Below are 14,465 nucleotides of genomic sequence, written 5' to 3' on the forward strand. Positions count from 1 at the left end.
CACTGAGGTACCTACTGTACCTAGTACATGTCACTGAACCATTGAGGAGTGGGTTTATTTTGAAACAATGAGAAATTTGCTCAGCTATGGCATTCTAATGGCTGATCAGGCAAGGTCTCTGCCACATCACTGATGGTGTAAACTCATACTGGTTAGTTTGGCATCAACCAAACACAGTAAAGACATCGCTGTCTGATTTGCTGCTGTTATGAAGGTATTCTGTCACAACATTTCTAATGTATGTGTTCCATCTTTATGCTAAGAGTGTATTTTGACTAGAAGTTCAATTTTACCTACTTCCTTCACAATCTTGAAAATTTAAAATTCAACTCTATTTGCAAATCAGGAAATCCAACTCCACTTAACCTTGCCTCCCCAATCTTAATACTGAATTGTATTCATTGTGCTCCTCTCAAGGACTGTAGATTATCAGCATTTCAGATGTGCAGGATCTGAAGGAGTGTAGATTGGAAGATCCAACACAGGGTTGAGTAATGGATAACCAGGAAAAAAGTCAATTTGATCAATCAGAAGTGGCATTCAATAGTGAGTTATGTCAATAGTGAATATGCTGGAATTGAGGACAAGAAAGATGAACAAGCAAGAAGAATGCCAGAGATAATGGAACACTAGACACAGGGTGAACTACAGTACAATGAGAAATTGGAGTAGTAATGAGCATAAATTTAATGAGAAGGTGTATGATGTTGATGTGACTAAAGGTGCAGTGCCAAATGTTATGAAGTGGTCTATGTACAAGGCAAATAATTTATTAAAGGTGTTCCAGAGTTAGTGTAACAGATAAAAAATGACTCACCAATAACTATTCAGCTGCTACACTGACTGCACCCAGGCTGCTTGTGCACCAGTGATTGAGCCACACACATTTGACAGAGTGACCAGCATGAAAGCACACACCCACAGCACTGTTTCCATTATAACTGTTCATTAAATGTTCATGATTTAGGACTGACCAACAACACTACCGCTATAAATAAATCAGACTATTCTTTGAGTACTCAGCATATGTACTGTCTTTTATGCAAGCAACATTAACTTAATATTGTGACATCAGTGTCAACATGATTTTAAAAAGCAATAATAAATGCAAAATTTCACATCATATCTAGTTGAGCCATAAAAATGTGATACCCAGTCATTCCAAATTAAGGCTGAACTTAGTCGTAGAGACATACAGTCCAACCCATCCATGCCGACCAGATATCTCAACCCAATCTAGTCCCACCTGCCAACACCTGGCCCATATCCCACCAAACCCTTCCTATTCATATACCCATCCAGAAGCCTCCACCACTTCCTCTGGCAGCTCATTCAATATTCCAACAGTGCTGAACCAATGGCCTGCCCAGCTACAATGTGATCTCTGAACTCCTGTACTCAATGCTCTGACCAATAAAGGAAAGCATACCAAATGCCTTCTTCAATATCCTAATTATCTATGACTCCACTTTCAAGGAGCTATGAACCTGCACTCCAAGGTCTTTGTTCAGCAACACTCTAGGACCTTACCATTAAATGCAAGTCCTGCTAAGATTTGCTTTCCCAAAATACAGCACCTCGCATTTATCTAAATTAAACTCTATCTGCCACTTCTCAGCCCATTGGCCCATCTGATCAAGATCCCATTATAATAGGAGGTAACCCTCTTTGCTGTCCACTATACCTCCAATTTTGGTGTCATCTGCAAACTTACTACCTATACCTTGCATGCTTACATCCAAATCATTTATATAAAAATGAAAAGTTGTGGCCCCAGCAATGATCCTTGTGGCACTCCACTGGTCACAGGCCTCCAGTCTGAAAAACAACCCTCCGCCACCCTCTTCTACTTTTGAGCCAGTTCTGTATCCAAATGGCTCGTTCTCCCTGTATTCCACAAGATCCAACCATGCTGGGGAAACATGTCAAATGCCTGACTGAAATCTATATAGACCATGTCCACCGTTCTGCCCTCAATCCTCTATTACTTCTTCAAAAACTCAATCAAGTTTGAGACACATGATTTCCCATGCACAAAGCCATATTGACTAGCCCTAATCAGTCCTTGCCTTTCTAAATAGATGTACGTCCTGTCCCTCAGGATTCCCTTCAACAACTTGTCCACCACCGACATCAGGCTCACCAGTCTACAGTTCCCTGACTTGACCTTACCACCTTCCTTAAATATAGTGGTAACACATTAGCCAGCCTTCAGTCTTCTGACACCTCACCTGTGATTATCAATAACAAATATCTCAGCAGGGACCCAGCCATCACTTCCCTAGCTACCCAGAGCTCTACGGTACACCTGATCAGGTCCTGGAGATTTATCCACTGTGTTTCACGACACCCACCATTTCCTCCTCTGTAATATGGACTTTTTCAAGATGTCACCATCTATTTCCCTACATTCTATGCCTTCCATGTCCTTTTCCACAGTAAACAGATGCAAAATACTTGTTTCGTATCTCCCCATCTCCTGCGGCACCACACTAAGGTCACCTTGCTGATCTTTGAGGGGCCCTATTCTCTCCAGTTACCATTTTGTCCTTAAAATGTATCAAAACCCTTTGGATTCTCCTTAACTGTTTGCCAAAGCTATCTCATGTCCTCTTTTTACCCTCTTGATTTCTCTTAGGTACTGCCTTTATACTCTAAGGATTCCCTCAATGTATCCTGTCTATACTGGACATATGCTTCCTTCTTTTTCTTAACCAAAACCTTAATTTCCTCAGTCATCCAGCATTCCCTACACCTACCAGCCTTTCCTTTCACCCTAACAGGAATATACTGTCTCTGGACTCTTGAAGGCTTCTGAAGGCTTTCTGAAGGCTTCCCATTTTCCAGCAGTTCCTTTGCCTGCAAACATCTGTGCCCAATCAGCTTTTGAAAGTTCTTGCCTAATACTGTCAAAATTAGCCTTCCTCCAATTTAGAACTTCAACTATCTTTTTCCATCACTATTTTAATACTAATAGAATTATAGTTGCTGTCTTGACTATTTTGTTCCCCTTGTTCAGTCTTTTGCCAGTTATATTCATGATTCTTCTGAAGCTTTATATCAGTTCCATAATTCAGTTTTGCGGCCCCAGCCACCTCTACCACAGAATTGCAATCCATCCACAGCCTGGTTGAGCTATTTTGCACTTAGAACAATTTCTCCTTTAACTCCTTTTCTCTTTATTCCCCCTCAGTACTTTAATTCAAAAGGATCATCTCCCAGTATTTACACCACCTCCAGCAGATCACCAAACATCTCCCATCCCTGCCTCTCCATTGTCAGCATGCTGCAGGGATAATTCTGAGACTTCCCGGTCCACCCCTCCTAAAATGTATGCTCACTTTGTTTAAAACACTGACTGTTCTGGTAACCCCACCCTTCTTGACTTTGACTGAACTATCAGTTTGTTAAAAACAGAACTTGACTTGTAACTGCTTCCTTTGGTTTCTAATTTGTCTAGTGGCAATGCTTGGTCTTTATTCAATAGTTACAGCCAATTAAGACTGGTCTGGAAAGAGGTTATTTAATCCCTTTAACCTATTTCACCAGTGAATCAGATATTCTGGTGAATCCATACCTTAATCTGACTTCTGCAGCCTCCCTGCTTCAGCAACACTATGTCCCTCCAAATATTTTCCTGTTTTGGTCTATGCCCCTTGACACATTCAACAAAAATCCACCATTTTCAAATTGAGAAATCAAAATTATTCACCAATATCCATACCCCACAGAAAACAAAGTTCTGGATTTTCACTATGTATTACTGAAAAAGTGCTTCCTGCCTTCAAACCCAAGTAGACCAACGCCAATATAATGCTACCCTATTCTAGATTCTCCAACGAGGAAGTCATTTCTGGGTGGTGCCAGAAAAACCCATCTGGTTCACTAATGTCTTTACCTGGATTGGCCTACATTCACACTCTAGACAGCAATATTTTGACTCTTAATTGCCCCCAGGCAATTAGGGATGGGCAATAAATACTAACCTAACCAGTGACACCCATTCAGTATCACTCACAGCCTATTCCAAAAGCTGTACAGTCTATTGCTCTTTTCAACCACCTTCCCTAAATCCCCATATATATTTTCTCACTGAAGCATCTTGATATAGTAAAGTCTTCTAGTAAAGCTGAATCTTCTAATATCCAAAAATCATAATTTATATTTTAAAAGTTTTTTGGGTAAATGAAACAAGAGCTTAATTAGGATTTTCTTTAAACAGCACTGACTGTCCTTGTACTGTGAGGACTGCAGCAGTTCTCAAAGGTAATTAAGGATGGACAATAATTGCTAGTTTAACCAGAGATACACACATCCCACAATGAACTTTAAACCTTAAAACTGAGATACAAATAAGGAAAATGTTTATGATTCAAGTGTGGACATACAATATAGCACTCCCTCAGTACAATATAACACTTTCTTCAACCATTGAGCTTGAAAGACAGCAAGACATTAATAGGAAGCCCCTGTTCTGGCAGATATAAAACATCCCATAGCACTATTTCAAACAAAAGCAGGGCAGATATCCTCAGTGTCCTGGCCAACATCTATCCCTGAATCAACATCATAAAAATATCATGTTGCTTTTTGAGTGTGTGCGCTGAGCTCAAACTGTGTTTCCAACATTGCATTCAAGGAGTTGAGAGAGCACAATACAAATGCAATTCAATCTTTTTCCTCCTTTCAACCACCTTCCCTAAATCCCCATTACAGCTGGTATACAGTATATATAAATATCTGCTGGACCCTATCCTAAAATTACCCATCACACTGTTCCCTTTTGCCAGCAACAGTAATTATTTGTTATTCTCTCCCAATTCAGACATCACACTGCAAATATAAATGCCCTAAGGTGGGCACAGATACCTCAAAAAAAAAGTGATTTCTACTCATTACCAGACTTAAAACACTCAAATCCCATTACCCTACCAAGCATAAACCAGGCTCCTAGTCCCTCGTGCAGTGTCTATACCAGACATTTCTTCCCCTTTCCAAGGGCACCCTCCATCCACCCCAGACCTTACCCTCCTCCCCAGGCTCTATAGCATCTCATCTGGTTCTTAGTCCCGCCCCAGCCCTTCTACCTAGTCCCCGATCCTGGCGCAACTCAACTCAACCCAGACCAGTTTTCCTCTTCCCCAATTCCTGGTACCATCCACTATCTCAGGCCCTTCAGTCCCTCCCCAGGTCCCCAATCCTTCCTGCTAGCCCCTTGTTGCCCCAAACAACATCAATACTGCACTCACCCTTCAAGGCGCCGAGAAGCGGCTCCTTTCTTGACATTGTCCTCTCCCAAGAACAGCACGGTTCACCGGAAGCTGCCACTCTAAACCTCCCCGGCCTGCCACTCCCTCACCCTCAAACACCGACCAAGCCTCCCAGGACGGGGGCCAGGTTAACCCATGCTGCTCGTCAATTCGCTGCCTGGGGAGCGGGGCAAGCAACCACCCATGCGCAGAGACTAACACTCCCCGCCAAAAAGCGGGTGGAGGGTGGGGCAAATAGGTCAATCATCGGTCTGGGGGCGGGGCAAGCAACCACCCATGCGCAGAGACTAACACTCCCCGCCAAAAAGCGGGTGGAGGGTGGGGCAAATAAGTCAAACATCGGTCTGGGGGCGGGGCTAGCAATCAACCGTCAATTATCCGGCTATAGGCGGGGCTAACACTCCCGTCAATTATCGGGCAGAGGGCGGGGCTAACACAAACCGTCAAGTCGCGAGAAGGGCCCAGATTAGAGCGGTGCTGGAAAAGCGCAGCAGGTCAGGCAGCGTCCGAGGGGCAGGAAAATCGACATTTCGGGCAAAAGCCCTTTAACAGGAATTGACGGGGCTAATACACACGGCCAGTTCCCGATTCATTTAAGAAAGAGTTGGATAGAGCTCTCAAAGATAGTTGAATCAAGGGTTATGGAGATAAGGCAGGAACAGGATACTGATTAAGGATGATCAGCCATGATCATATTGAATGGTGGTGCAGGCTCGAAGGGCAGAATGGCCTACTCCTGCACCTATTGTCTATTGGCTTAACACTCCCTGTCAATTCGCGAGAGGGGGCGGGGCTAACATTCTTTGCCAATTAGCTGGCGGGGGCGGAATTAACACTCTTATCGGGCAGGGCATGGAGGGGCAGGGCTAATTACGGTTTATCGCACAGCGGGTTGGCGGTGTGGCTAATACATCTTGTCAATTAGTGGGAGGGGGTGAACGTAGCACTGCCTGTCATTATCAGGCTGGGGCGGGGCTAACACTGTCCTTTTTCAGGGCTGATAGTAGCTAGGAGTACATCTGAGGAAGGGTCACTGGTACGAGATTCCATTAGATTAGATTCCCTACAGTATGGAAACAGGCCCTTCAGCCCAGCAGGTCCACGCAGACCCTGCGAAGAGTAACCCACCCAGACCCATTCCCCTACCCTACATTTACCCCTGACTAATGCACCTAACACAATGGACAATTTAGCATAGCCAATTCACCTGACCTGCACATCTTTGGATTGTGGGAGGAAACCAGAGCACTTGAAGGAAACCCACACAGATAGTCGCCCGAGACGGGAATCAAACCAAGCTCCCTGCTGTTGTGAGGCAGCAGTACTCTCTGTTGACTCGTTGAGCCACATGTCCTGAACTGTTAACTCTGATTTCTCTCCACTGATGCTGTGATTTTTCAGCAATTTCTGTTTTTGTTTCTGAATTCCAGCATCTGCAAATCTTTCAGTTTTTATTTATGTAGCGAGAAAAGAATGTGTTTTATGCAGAAGACGGTATGCAAGGAAAGTAAATGATAGGTTGGGATAGAGCCCAGAGAGAAAGAGAGAAACAGCTAGAGACACAAAAGAGTGTTGTTAAAGGTCATTCTGGGTGACTGAATAGCTGCTAATGGGGTAATTGGTGGCTGACAATGAGTGGTGTGGGTTAGCAGCCCATGTGATGACAAGGTCTAGTATGTGAGGCTTTGGGAAAGCAGGGCAAAGGTGCTCAAACCCTAAAGAAGGCTGTAGTGTTCCCAAGTAGAAAATGAGGTGTTGCTCTTCCAGCTTATACTGAGCTTCACTAGAGCACTGCTGCAAGCCTGAGAGAGAGAGAGAGAGAGAGATGTTGACCAGGGAGCATTCATCTTTTGAAATGGCAGGCAACAGGAAGCTCATGGATTTTTTTGTGGACAGGACATAGGTGTTCTGTGAAGTGGTCACCCAGTCTGTGCTTTGTTTCCCCAATGTAGAGGAGATTGCATTGTGAGCAGCAACTGCAGTAGACTGAGTGAGGTGTAGGTGTTACATCTTCTGCAGTTGTAGGGAAGGTGCCGAAGGGATGTGTTGGGAATGAAGGAGGAGTGGACCAGCGTTTCTCTGAAGGACTGGTCCTTCTAGAAGGCTATCAAGGAAGGGGAATATGTGTCTGGCAGTGACATCGCACTGGAGGTAGCGGAAGTGGCAGTTAATGATCCTCTGGATGTGGATACTGGTGGGGTGGCATGTGAGAATGAAAGCGACTCTGTTGCTGTTGTAGGAGGAATGAGAGGGTGGTGGGGGACAAAGTGCGGGAGATGGGTCAGATCCAGCTGAAGGCCCTGTCAACCAGGGTGCTGGGGAATCTTAGTTTGAGGAAGATGGTGAACATTTTTAAGGCCCCCTTGATGAAGTTGGCATCATCAGAACAGTTGCGAGGGAGATAGAAGAACTGGGAGAATGGAATGGAGTCTTTGCAGGAGGTAGGGTGTGAGGATGTATCATCAAGGTAACTATGAGAATCAGTGGGTTAGTAGGGATAATGATGGCCAACCTGTCCTTAAAAATGGAAACAAATAACGAGGAAGGGAAAGGAGAAGGTAAAGATGGACCAGGTGAAAGTGAGAATAGGGTAGAAATTGGTAGCAAAATACATAAACTTTTCCAATGCCAGAAAAAAAAGTGGGAAACAGCACTGATGATGTCATTGATATATTGGACAAAGATTTGTGGGCGGGGTCTTGAGTAGGAATGGAAGAAAGAATGTTTCATGTATCCCACAAAAAGACAGGCATAACTGAGGCCCATAACGGTCATCCCTTTGACTTGAAGAAAGTGAGAGGAGTTAAAAAGCAAGTTATTCAGCACGAGACAAGGTTTGCCAGGCAGAGGAGAGAGGGGACTGATGGAGATGGTTCAGACTTTTTTCCAGGAAGAAGCAGAGAATTCTTGGACCATCCTGATGAGGATCAACATGTAAAGGAATTGCACCTCCATGATAAAGAGAACGTGCCTGGAGCCCGCTAAATAGAAATTCTGAAACTGCTGTAACGCATCAGAGAAATTGCAAATGTAGGTGAGAAGGAACTGGACAAGGCAAGAAAAACACAGTCAAGGTAGGAAGAGATGAGTTCTGTGGGGCAGGAGCAGGCGGAAACAATGGGTTTGCCTGGGCAGTCCTGTTTGTGACTTTTGGGAAGGTGGTAGAAACAAGCTGTGAGGGGTTCAGGGGCTATCAGCTTGAAGGTAGTGGAGGGGACATTACCAGATGAAATAAGGTTCGTGACCATTGTGGTCATGTGGACAGTTCTTGATGAAGAGGTTGAGTGCAGGTAAAAGGCCAGAGAGAGGATTCAGGTGGAAGGAGAATGTTAGCAGTCGTAAAGGTGTCTGTGGGACAAGGAGATGACACTTCTCCAAAGAAATTGCCATGGAGGGGAAGGTGGTGCCAAGTTCAATGTTATTTTGTGCCCAAAATTCATTAAGGTGGGGACACAGAGGGATAACCTTTGCTGAGTACAGAACAATCTTAAGTACAGAGTAATGAAAGGAAAACATTACTGTTGTACATAGATATTTCTAAGGGGTCATCCAATGAAGCTACATGGGTGGTACTCAGAAATAAGAATGGGATGATCACCTGGATGGGATTGTACTATAGGCCCCTGAAGAGTCAAAGGGAAACTGAGGAGCAAATGAGTACAGAGATCTCAGATATATGTAAGAAAAATACAATTCTAATAGTCGGGAATTACAACTTTCCAAAATAGACTGCCATAACTGTTAAGGGTTTGGATGGTGAGGCATTTTGTTAAATGCATTCAAGAACATTTTCTTTATCAGTATGTAGGTGTTCTTTATCAATAAAGAAGGAGCAAGGCTTGATTAAATGCAGTCAACACTGCTTTGTGAGGGGCAGGTCATGCCTCACAAACCTTATCGAGTTATTTGAGGATGTGACTAGAAAAGTTGATGAGGGTCGAGCTGTGGATGTTTTGGATATGGACTTTAGCAAGGCATTTGATAAGGTTCCCCATGGTAGGCTCATTCAGAAGGTCAGGAGGAATGGGATTCAGGGGAACATAGCTGTCTGGATACAGAATTGGCTGGCCAACAGAAGACAGCGAGTGGTAGTAGATGGAAAATATTCTGCCTGGGAGTCTGTGGTGAGTGGTGTTCCACAGGGCTCTATCCTTGGGCCTCTATTGTTTGTAATTTTTATTAATGACTTGGATGAGGGGATTGAAGGATGGGTCAGCAAGTTTGCAGATGACACAAAGGTTGGAGGTGTCGTTGACAGTATAGAGGGCTGCTGTAGGCTGCAGCGGGACATTGACAGGATGCAGAGATGGGCTGAGAGGTGGCAGACGGAGTTCAACCTGGATAAATGCGAGGTGATGCATTTTGAAAGGTCGAATTTGAAAGCTGAGTACAGGATTAAGGATAGGATTCTCGGTAGTGTGGAGGAACAGAGGGATCTTGGTATGCAGGTACATAGATCCTTAAAATGGCCACCCAAGAGGACAGGGTTGTTAAGAAAGCATATGGTGTTTTGGCTTTCATTAACAGGGGTACTGAGTTTAAGAGTCGTGAGATCTTGTTACAGCTCTATAAAACTTTGGTTAGACCGCACTTGGAATACTGCATCCAGTTCTGGTCGCCCTATTATAAGGAAGATGTGGATGCTTTGGAGCAGGTTCAGAGGAGGTTTACCAGGATGCTGCCTGGACTGGAGGGCTTATCTTATGAAGAGAGGTTGACTGAGCTCGGACTTTTTTCATTGGAGAAAAGAAGGAGAAGAGGGGACCTAATTGAGGTATACAAGGTAATGAGAGGCATAGATAGAGTCGATAGCCAGAGACTACTTCCCAGGGCAGAAATGACTAACACGAGGGGTCATAGTTTTAAGCTGGTTGGAGGAAAGTATAGAGGGGATGTCAGAGGTGGGTCCTTTACACAGAGAGTTGTGAGAGCATGGAATGCGTTGCCAGCAGCAGTTGTGGAGGCAGGGTCATTGGGGACATTTAAGAGATGCCTCGACATACATATGGTCACAGAAATTTGAGGGTGCATACATGTTGCAGCTGTACAGGACCTTGGTTAGGCCACAGTTGGAGTACTGTGTGCAGTTCTGGTCGCCTCACTTTAGGAAAGATGTGGAAGCTTTGGAGAGGGTGCAGAGAAGATTTACCAGGATGTTGCCTGGAATGGAGAGTAGGTCGTACGAGCGTAGGTTGAGAGTTCTCGGCCTTTTCTCGTTGGAACGGCGAAGGATGAGGGGTGACTTGATTTATAAGATGATCAGAGGAATAGATAGAGTAGACAGTCAGAAACCTTTTCCCCGGGTACAACAGAGTGTTACAAGGGGACATAAATTTAAGGTGAAGGGTGGAAGGTATAGGGGAGATGTCAGGGGTGGGTTCTTTACCCAGAGAGTGGTGGGGGCATGGAATGCGCTGCCCGTGGGAGTGGTAGAGTCAGAATCATTGGCGACCTTTAAGCGGCATTTGGATAGGTACATGGATGGGTGCTTAATCTAGGTTAGAAGTTCGGCACAACATCGTGGGCCGAAGGGCCTGTTCTGTGCTGTATTGTTCTATGTTCTATGTTCTATGAGGATCAGTGGTCGGCATAACATCTTGGGCTGAAGGGCCTGTTCTGTGCTGTACTGTTCTATGTTCTATGTTCTAAAACTTGACCTTCTCTTGGGTAATAAGGCAGGGCACATTACTGAAATTGTAGTGGGACTAGTGATCATAATGACCATTAGTTTTAAAACAATTATCCAACTGGACTCTAGCAACAAACACATAGAGTTAGACCCCATCTACCACACCATGAGAAAAAGAACAGGAAATGACATCACGACAGAAAATGACATCACCAACCCAAAGAACCCCATACATATAAATAGAAAGCAGGAATCATCAGTAGTGCTTTGCCTGGAGGCCCACTGAAGATGTTACCTACTAGGGTGACGAACTGTCTGGAAATGAACTTCCAGCTCAGCGAGCAAACCTACATCCAGAACCTCAACCAGAGCTACAAAGCTTCTCAAAATTCACTAAGTTATGAAAAAGGATAGGCCTTCTTGAAGTTGTTAATATTCTTAAATGGTGTAAGCCAAATTTTGATGTAATGAGATAGGAATTTTCAAGAGTTGATTGGAGTAGACTGTTTGCAGGTAAAGGGAAGACTGACAAGTGGGTGGCTTTCAAAAGTGAGATAGCCAGAGTTCAGCGGTAGACGTAGAGTCCAAAGGCATTATCTTCCTGTTAGAATGAAGGGTAAGTCAGGTAAGATTGGAACAATGAATGAATAAAGATATTGAGGCTCTGGTCAAGAATAAGAAGGAGGCATATATTCGGTAAAGACAACTGGGTTCAAGTGAATCTCTTGAAGAATAATAGGGACATTCTTAAGAGAAATCAGGAGGACAAAAATGTGAGAGCCTCGTCAGATAAGGAAAATCCAAAAAGAGATTCTACAAGTACATTAAAAGCACAAAAGCAACCAGGGTGAGAGTTAAAGAGCCACTTCAATATTAACAAGGTAGACTATATGTGGAACCATAGGAGATGGGAAAGGTGCTAAACAAATATTTCGCATCAGTTTTTTCTCTGGAGAAATAAGTGGAGGCTAGGAAATTCGGGAAATAAATATTAATATCTTGTAAACAGTCCACATTACAGGTGAAGAAATGCTGGAGGTCTTAAAAAAAAGTTGATATACTGGATCAGGTCCTGAAGATTTATCACAGCATGTTGTGGGAAGTTAGGAAAGAAATTGGGGGGCCCCTAGCAGAAATATTTGTATCATCTACAGCCATGGGTGAGGTGCCAGTGGACTGGAGGGTGGCTAATGTTGTGCCTATATGTAAGAAAGGTTGTAAGGAGAAGCTGGGAACTATAGAGCTGTGAATCTGACATCAGTGGTGGGTAAGTTATTGGAGGGGATTCTGAGAGATAGGATTTACATCTATTTGGATAGTCAGCATGGCTTTGTGCATGGGAAATGTGTCTTACAAAGTTGATTGAGTTTTTTGAGGATGTAACTAAAAAGATAGAGGACAGAATAATAGATATTGTTTACATGGTCTTTGGTAAAGCCTTTGACAAGGTTCTGCCTGGCGACTGATTAGTAAAGTTAGATCACATAGGATTGGATATTAAATTGGTCTGAGAGTAGGAGACCAAGGGTGTTTTTTTTGGGTCTGGAAGCCTGTGACCAGTGGTGTTTCACAGGAATCCTATTTTATTTGTAAATTATTTTCGATTTGCATGACAGTTTAGGCATGGCTAGTAAGTTTGCAGATAACACCAAAATTAGTGGGATAGTTGACAGTGAAGAAGATTACCTAATATTACAAAGGAACCTTGATCAATTGAGCCAATGGGCTGGGAATGACAGATGGAGTTTAATCTGGATAAATGCAAGGTGTGCATTTTGGTAAAACAAATAAGGGAAAGGTTTATACAGTTAATGGTAGGACCCTGGGTAGTGTTGTAGAACAGAGAGGAATAGAGGTTCCGGTACACAGTTCTTCGGAAGTTGCATCACAGGTAGACAGGATGGTTAGGAAGGCATTTAGCACACATGCCCTCATTGCTCAGACCACTGAGTAAAGGAATTGGGATGTTGGTGAGGCCACCTTTGGAATACTCTCTACAGTTCTGGTTACTCTGCTAAAGGAAGGATATTATTAAATTGGAGAGGGTTTAGAAAAGATTTACCATTCAGTTATCAGACCCTATCATTGCCTCAATGTGTATAGATACTATCCTGCATGAGTAAGAAATGCCTTTGGGCGGGGGGAGGTGGGGGTGGGGGAAGAAATCCAAGGTGGCAGTGATCGAGGAAAATCGTGTTGCAGAACTCTGCATCGCATCGCAAGTGGGACGAAGTCCTACCGTGCCCTACCCAGACCACCACGATAATCTGGGACTCTGGAAAGGTCATGGAGTCCAGGAAACTGTTAAAAAACAACTGTTTAAGAAGGGTGGTAAGGACAAACCAGGGAACTATAGACCAGTAAGTCTGATGTCAGTGGTGAGCAAGCTGTTGGAGGGAATCCTGAGGGACAGTTTATGCCCAGTTCAGGTATTTAAATGCCCTGGCTGCAGTATTAACATCGGGATGGGAAGTTGGGTTTTGAAATGTGTAGTTGTCCCCTTCAGCGCTGTTTGTATGTTGGTTTGTTTTTTGGTTTATGTTGTATATAATCTTTGATTTGTAGGTTTGTTAACTGTAATGATTTTAGTTTATGTAGTTTCTGTGTTCGATGGATCTTCTGACAATAAGGTTCCTCTCTGGAATCTAAATGTTACTGCAGAAGGTTATGGCTAATGACTTGATTAAATCGTTACCTGAAACATCAAGAGGAGTCACTCACTAATTAAGAGGAAGAAGGTATTTCGAGTCTTAGAAAGGAAAAGGTGGATATTGCTTTGTCACAGGAGACACACTTGGATGATAGGGAGCATTTGAAACTACAGCAGAATAGTCTTGATTGGGTTTACTTTTCATCTTTTAATACCAGAAGTGGGGGAGTGGCTATATTGATTAGGAGGAATCTCCCATTTAAGTTACTGGAGTGTGTTAAAGACACACACAGGAGGTTTGTAATTGTCAAAGCCCTGAGAAATGGGGAAGAATATGGTGTTTTAAATGTCTATTGACCTCCGGCCCATCCCCTCAAATTTCTGGTAGATATGTTCTCCAAATTGATCAGTCTTGAGTCCCAGCATATCATTATAGGGAGAGATTTTAACTGTCTCATGGACCCCACAGTAGACAGGTTGCCCAAAGGTCTCCCGATACCTTCTGTACAAACTAAACAATTAATGGATCAGTGTGTGGAGTTTGGGTTGGTGGATGTCTGGAGGTATCTCCACCCTACAGGCAGGGATTTTGTTTTTTTTTCCATCCACACAGATGTCACAACAGGATTGATTTTTTTCTGACCCCTGTGGTAACCCTGAACTTGATGGCATCTTGTATGATTGGTAATATTACCATCTCCGATCACGCTCCAGTGGACCTGCTGATTAAGGTTAAGGACGTCATAGTGGGCCCGAGGCACTGGCGAATGGATACCTTTATCCTTAAGAAGAATAAGTTTGTGGAGTACTTCTCTGAGGAATTTAGGGCATTTCTGGACATTAATTCAGGCTCGGTTAGTAGTCTGTCCATCCTTTGGGAAATTGCCAAAGCCGATGCCAGGGGGTTAGCTATTTC

At 43.7% G+C, this 14,465-nt stretch overlaps 1 protein-coding gene across 1 annotated transcript in view; it reads right to left on the reverse strand.

Moving 5' to 3' along the window:
- LOC140463793 (uncharacterized) overlaps nucleotides 1-5,424 on the reverse strand; it is a 70,849-nt gene extending 65,425 nt beyond the window's left edge. The window contains exon 1 of the mRNA XM_072558117.1: nucleotides 5,250-5,424. Within this exon, the coding sequence (XP_072414218.1) occupies nucleotides 5,250-5,286 (37 nt within the window). The 5' untranslated portion in view covers nucleotides 5,287-5,424. The remainder of the gene's footprint in view (nucleotides 1-5,249) is intronic.
- Nucleotides 5,425-14,465: the final 9,041 nt, after the last annotated feature.

Source organism: Chiloscyllium punctatum, chromosome 39, assembly GCF_047496795.1.
Source record: "Chiloscyllium punctatum isolate Juve2018m chromosome 39, sChiPun1.3, whole genome shotgun sequence".
NCBI lineage: Eukaryota > Metazoa > Chordata > Chondrichthyes > Orectolobiformes > Hemiscylliidae > Chiloscyllium > Chiloscyllium punctatum.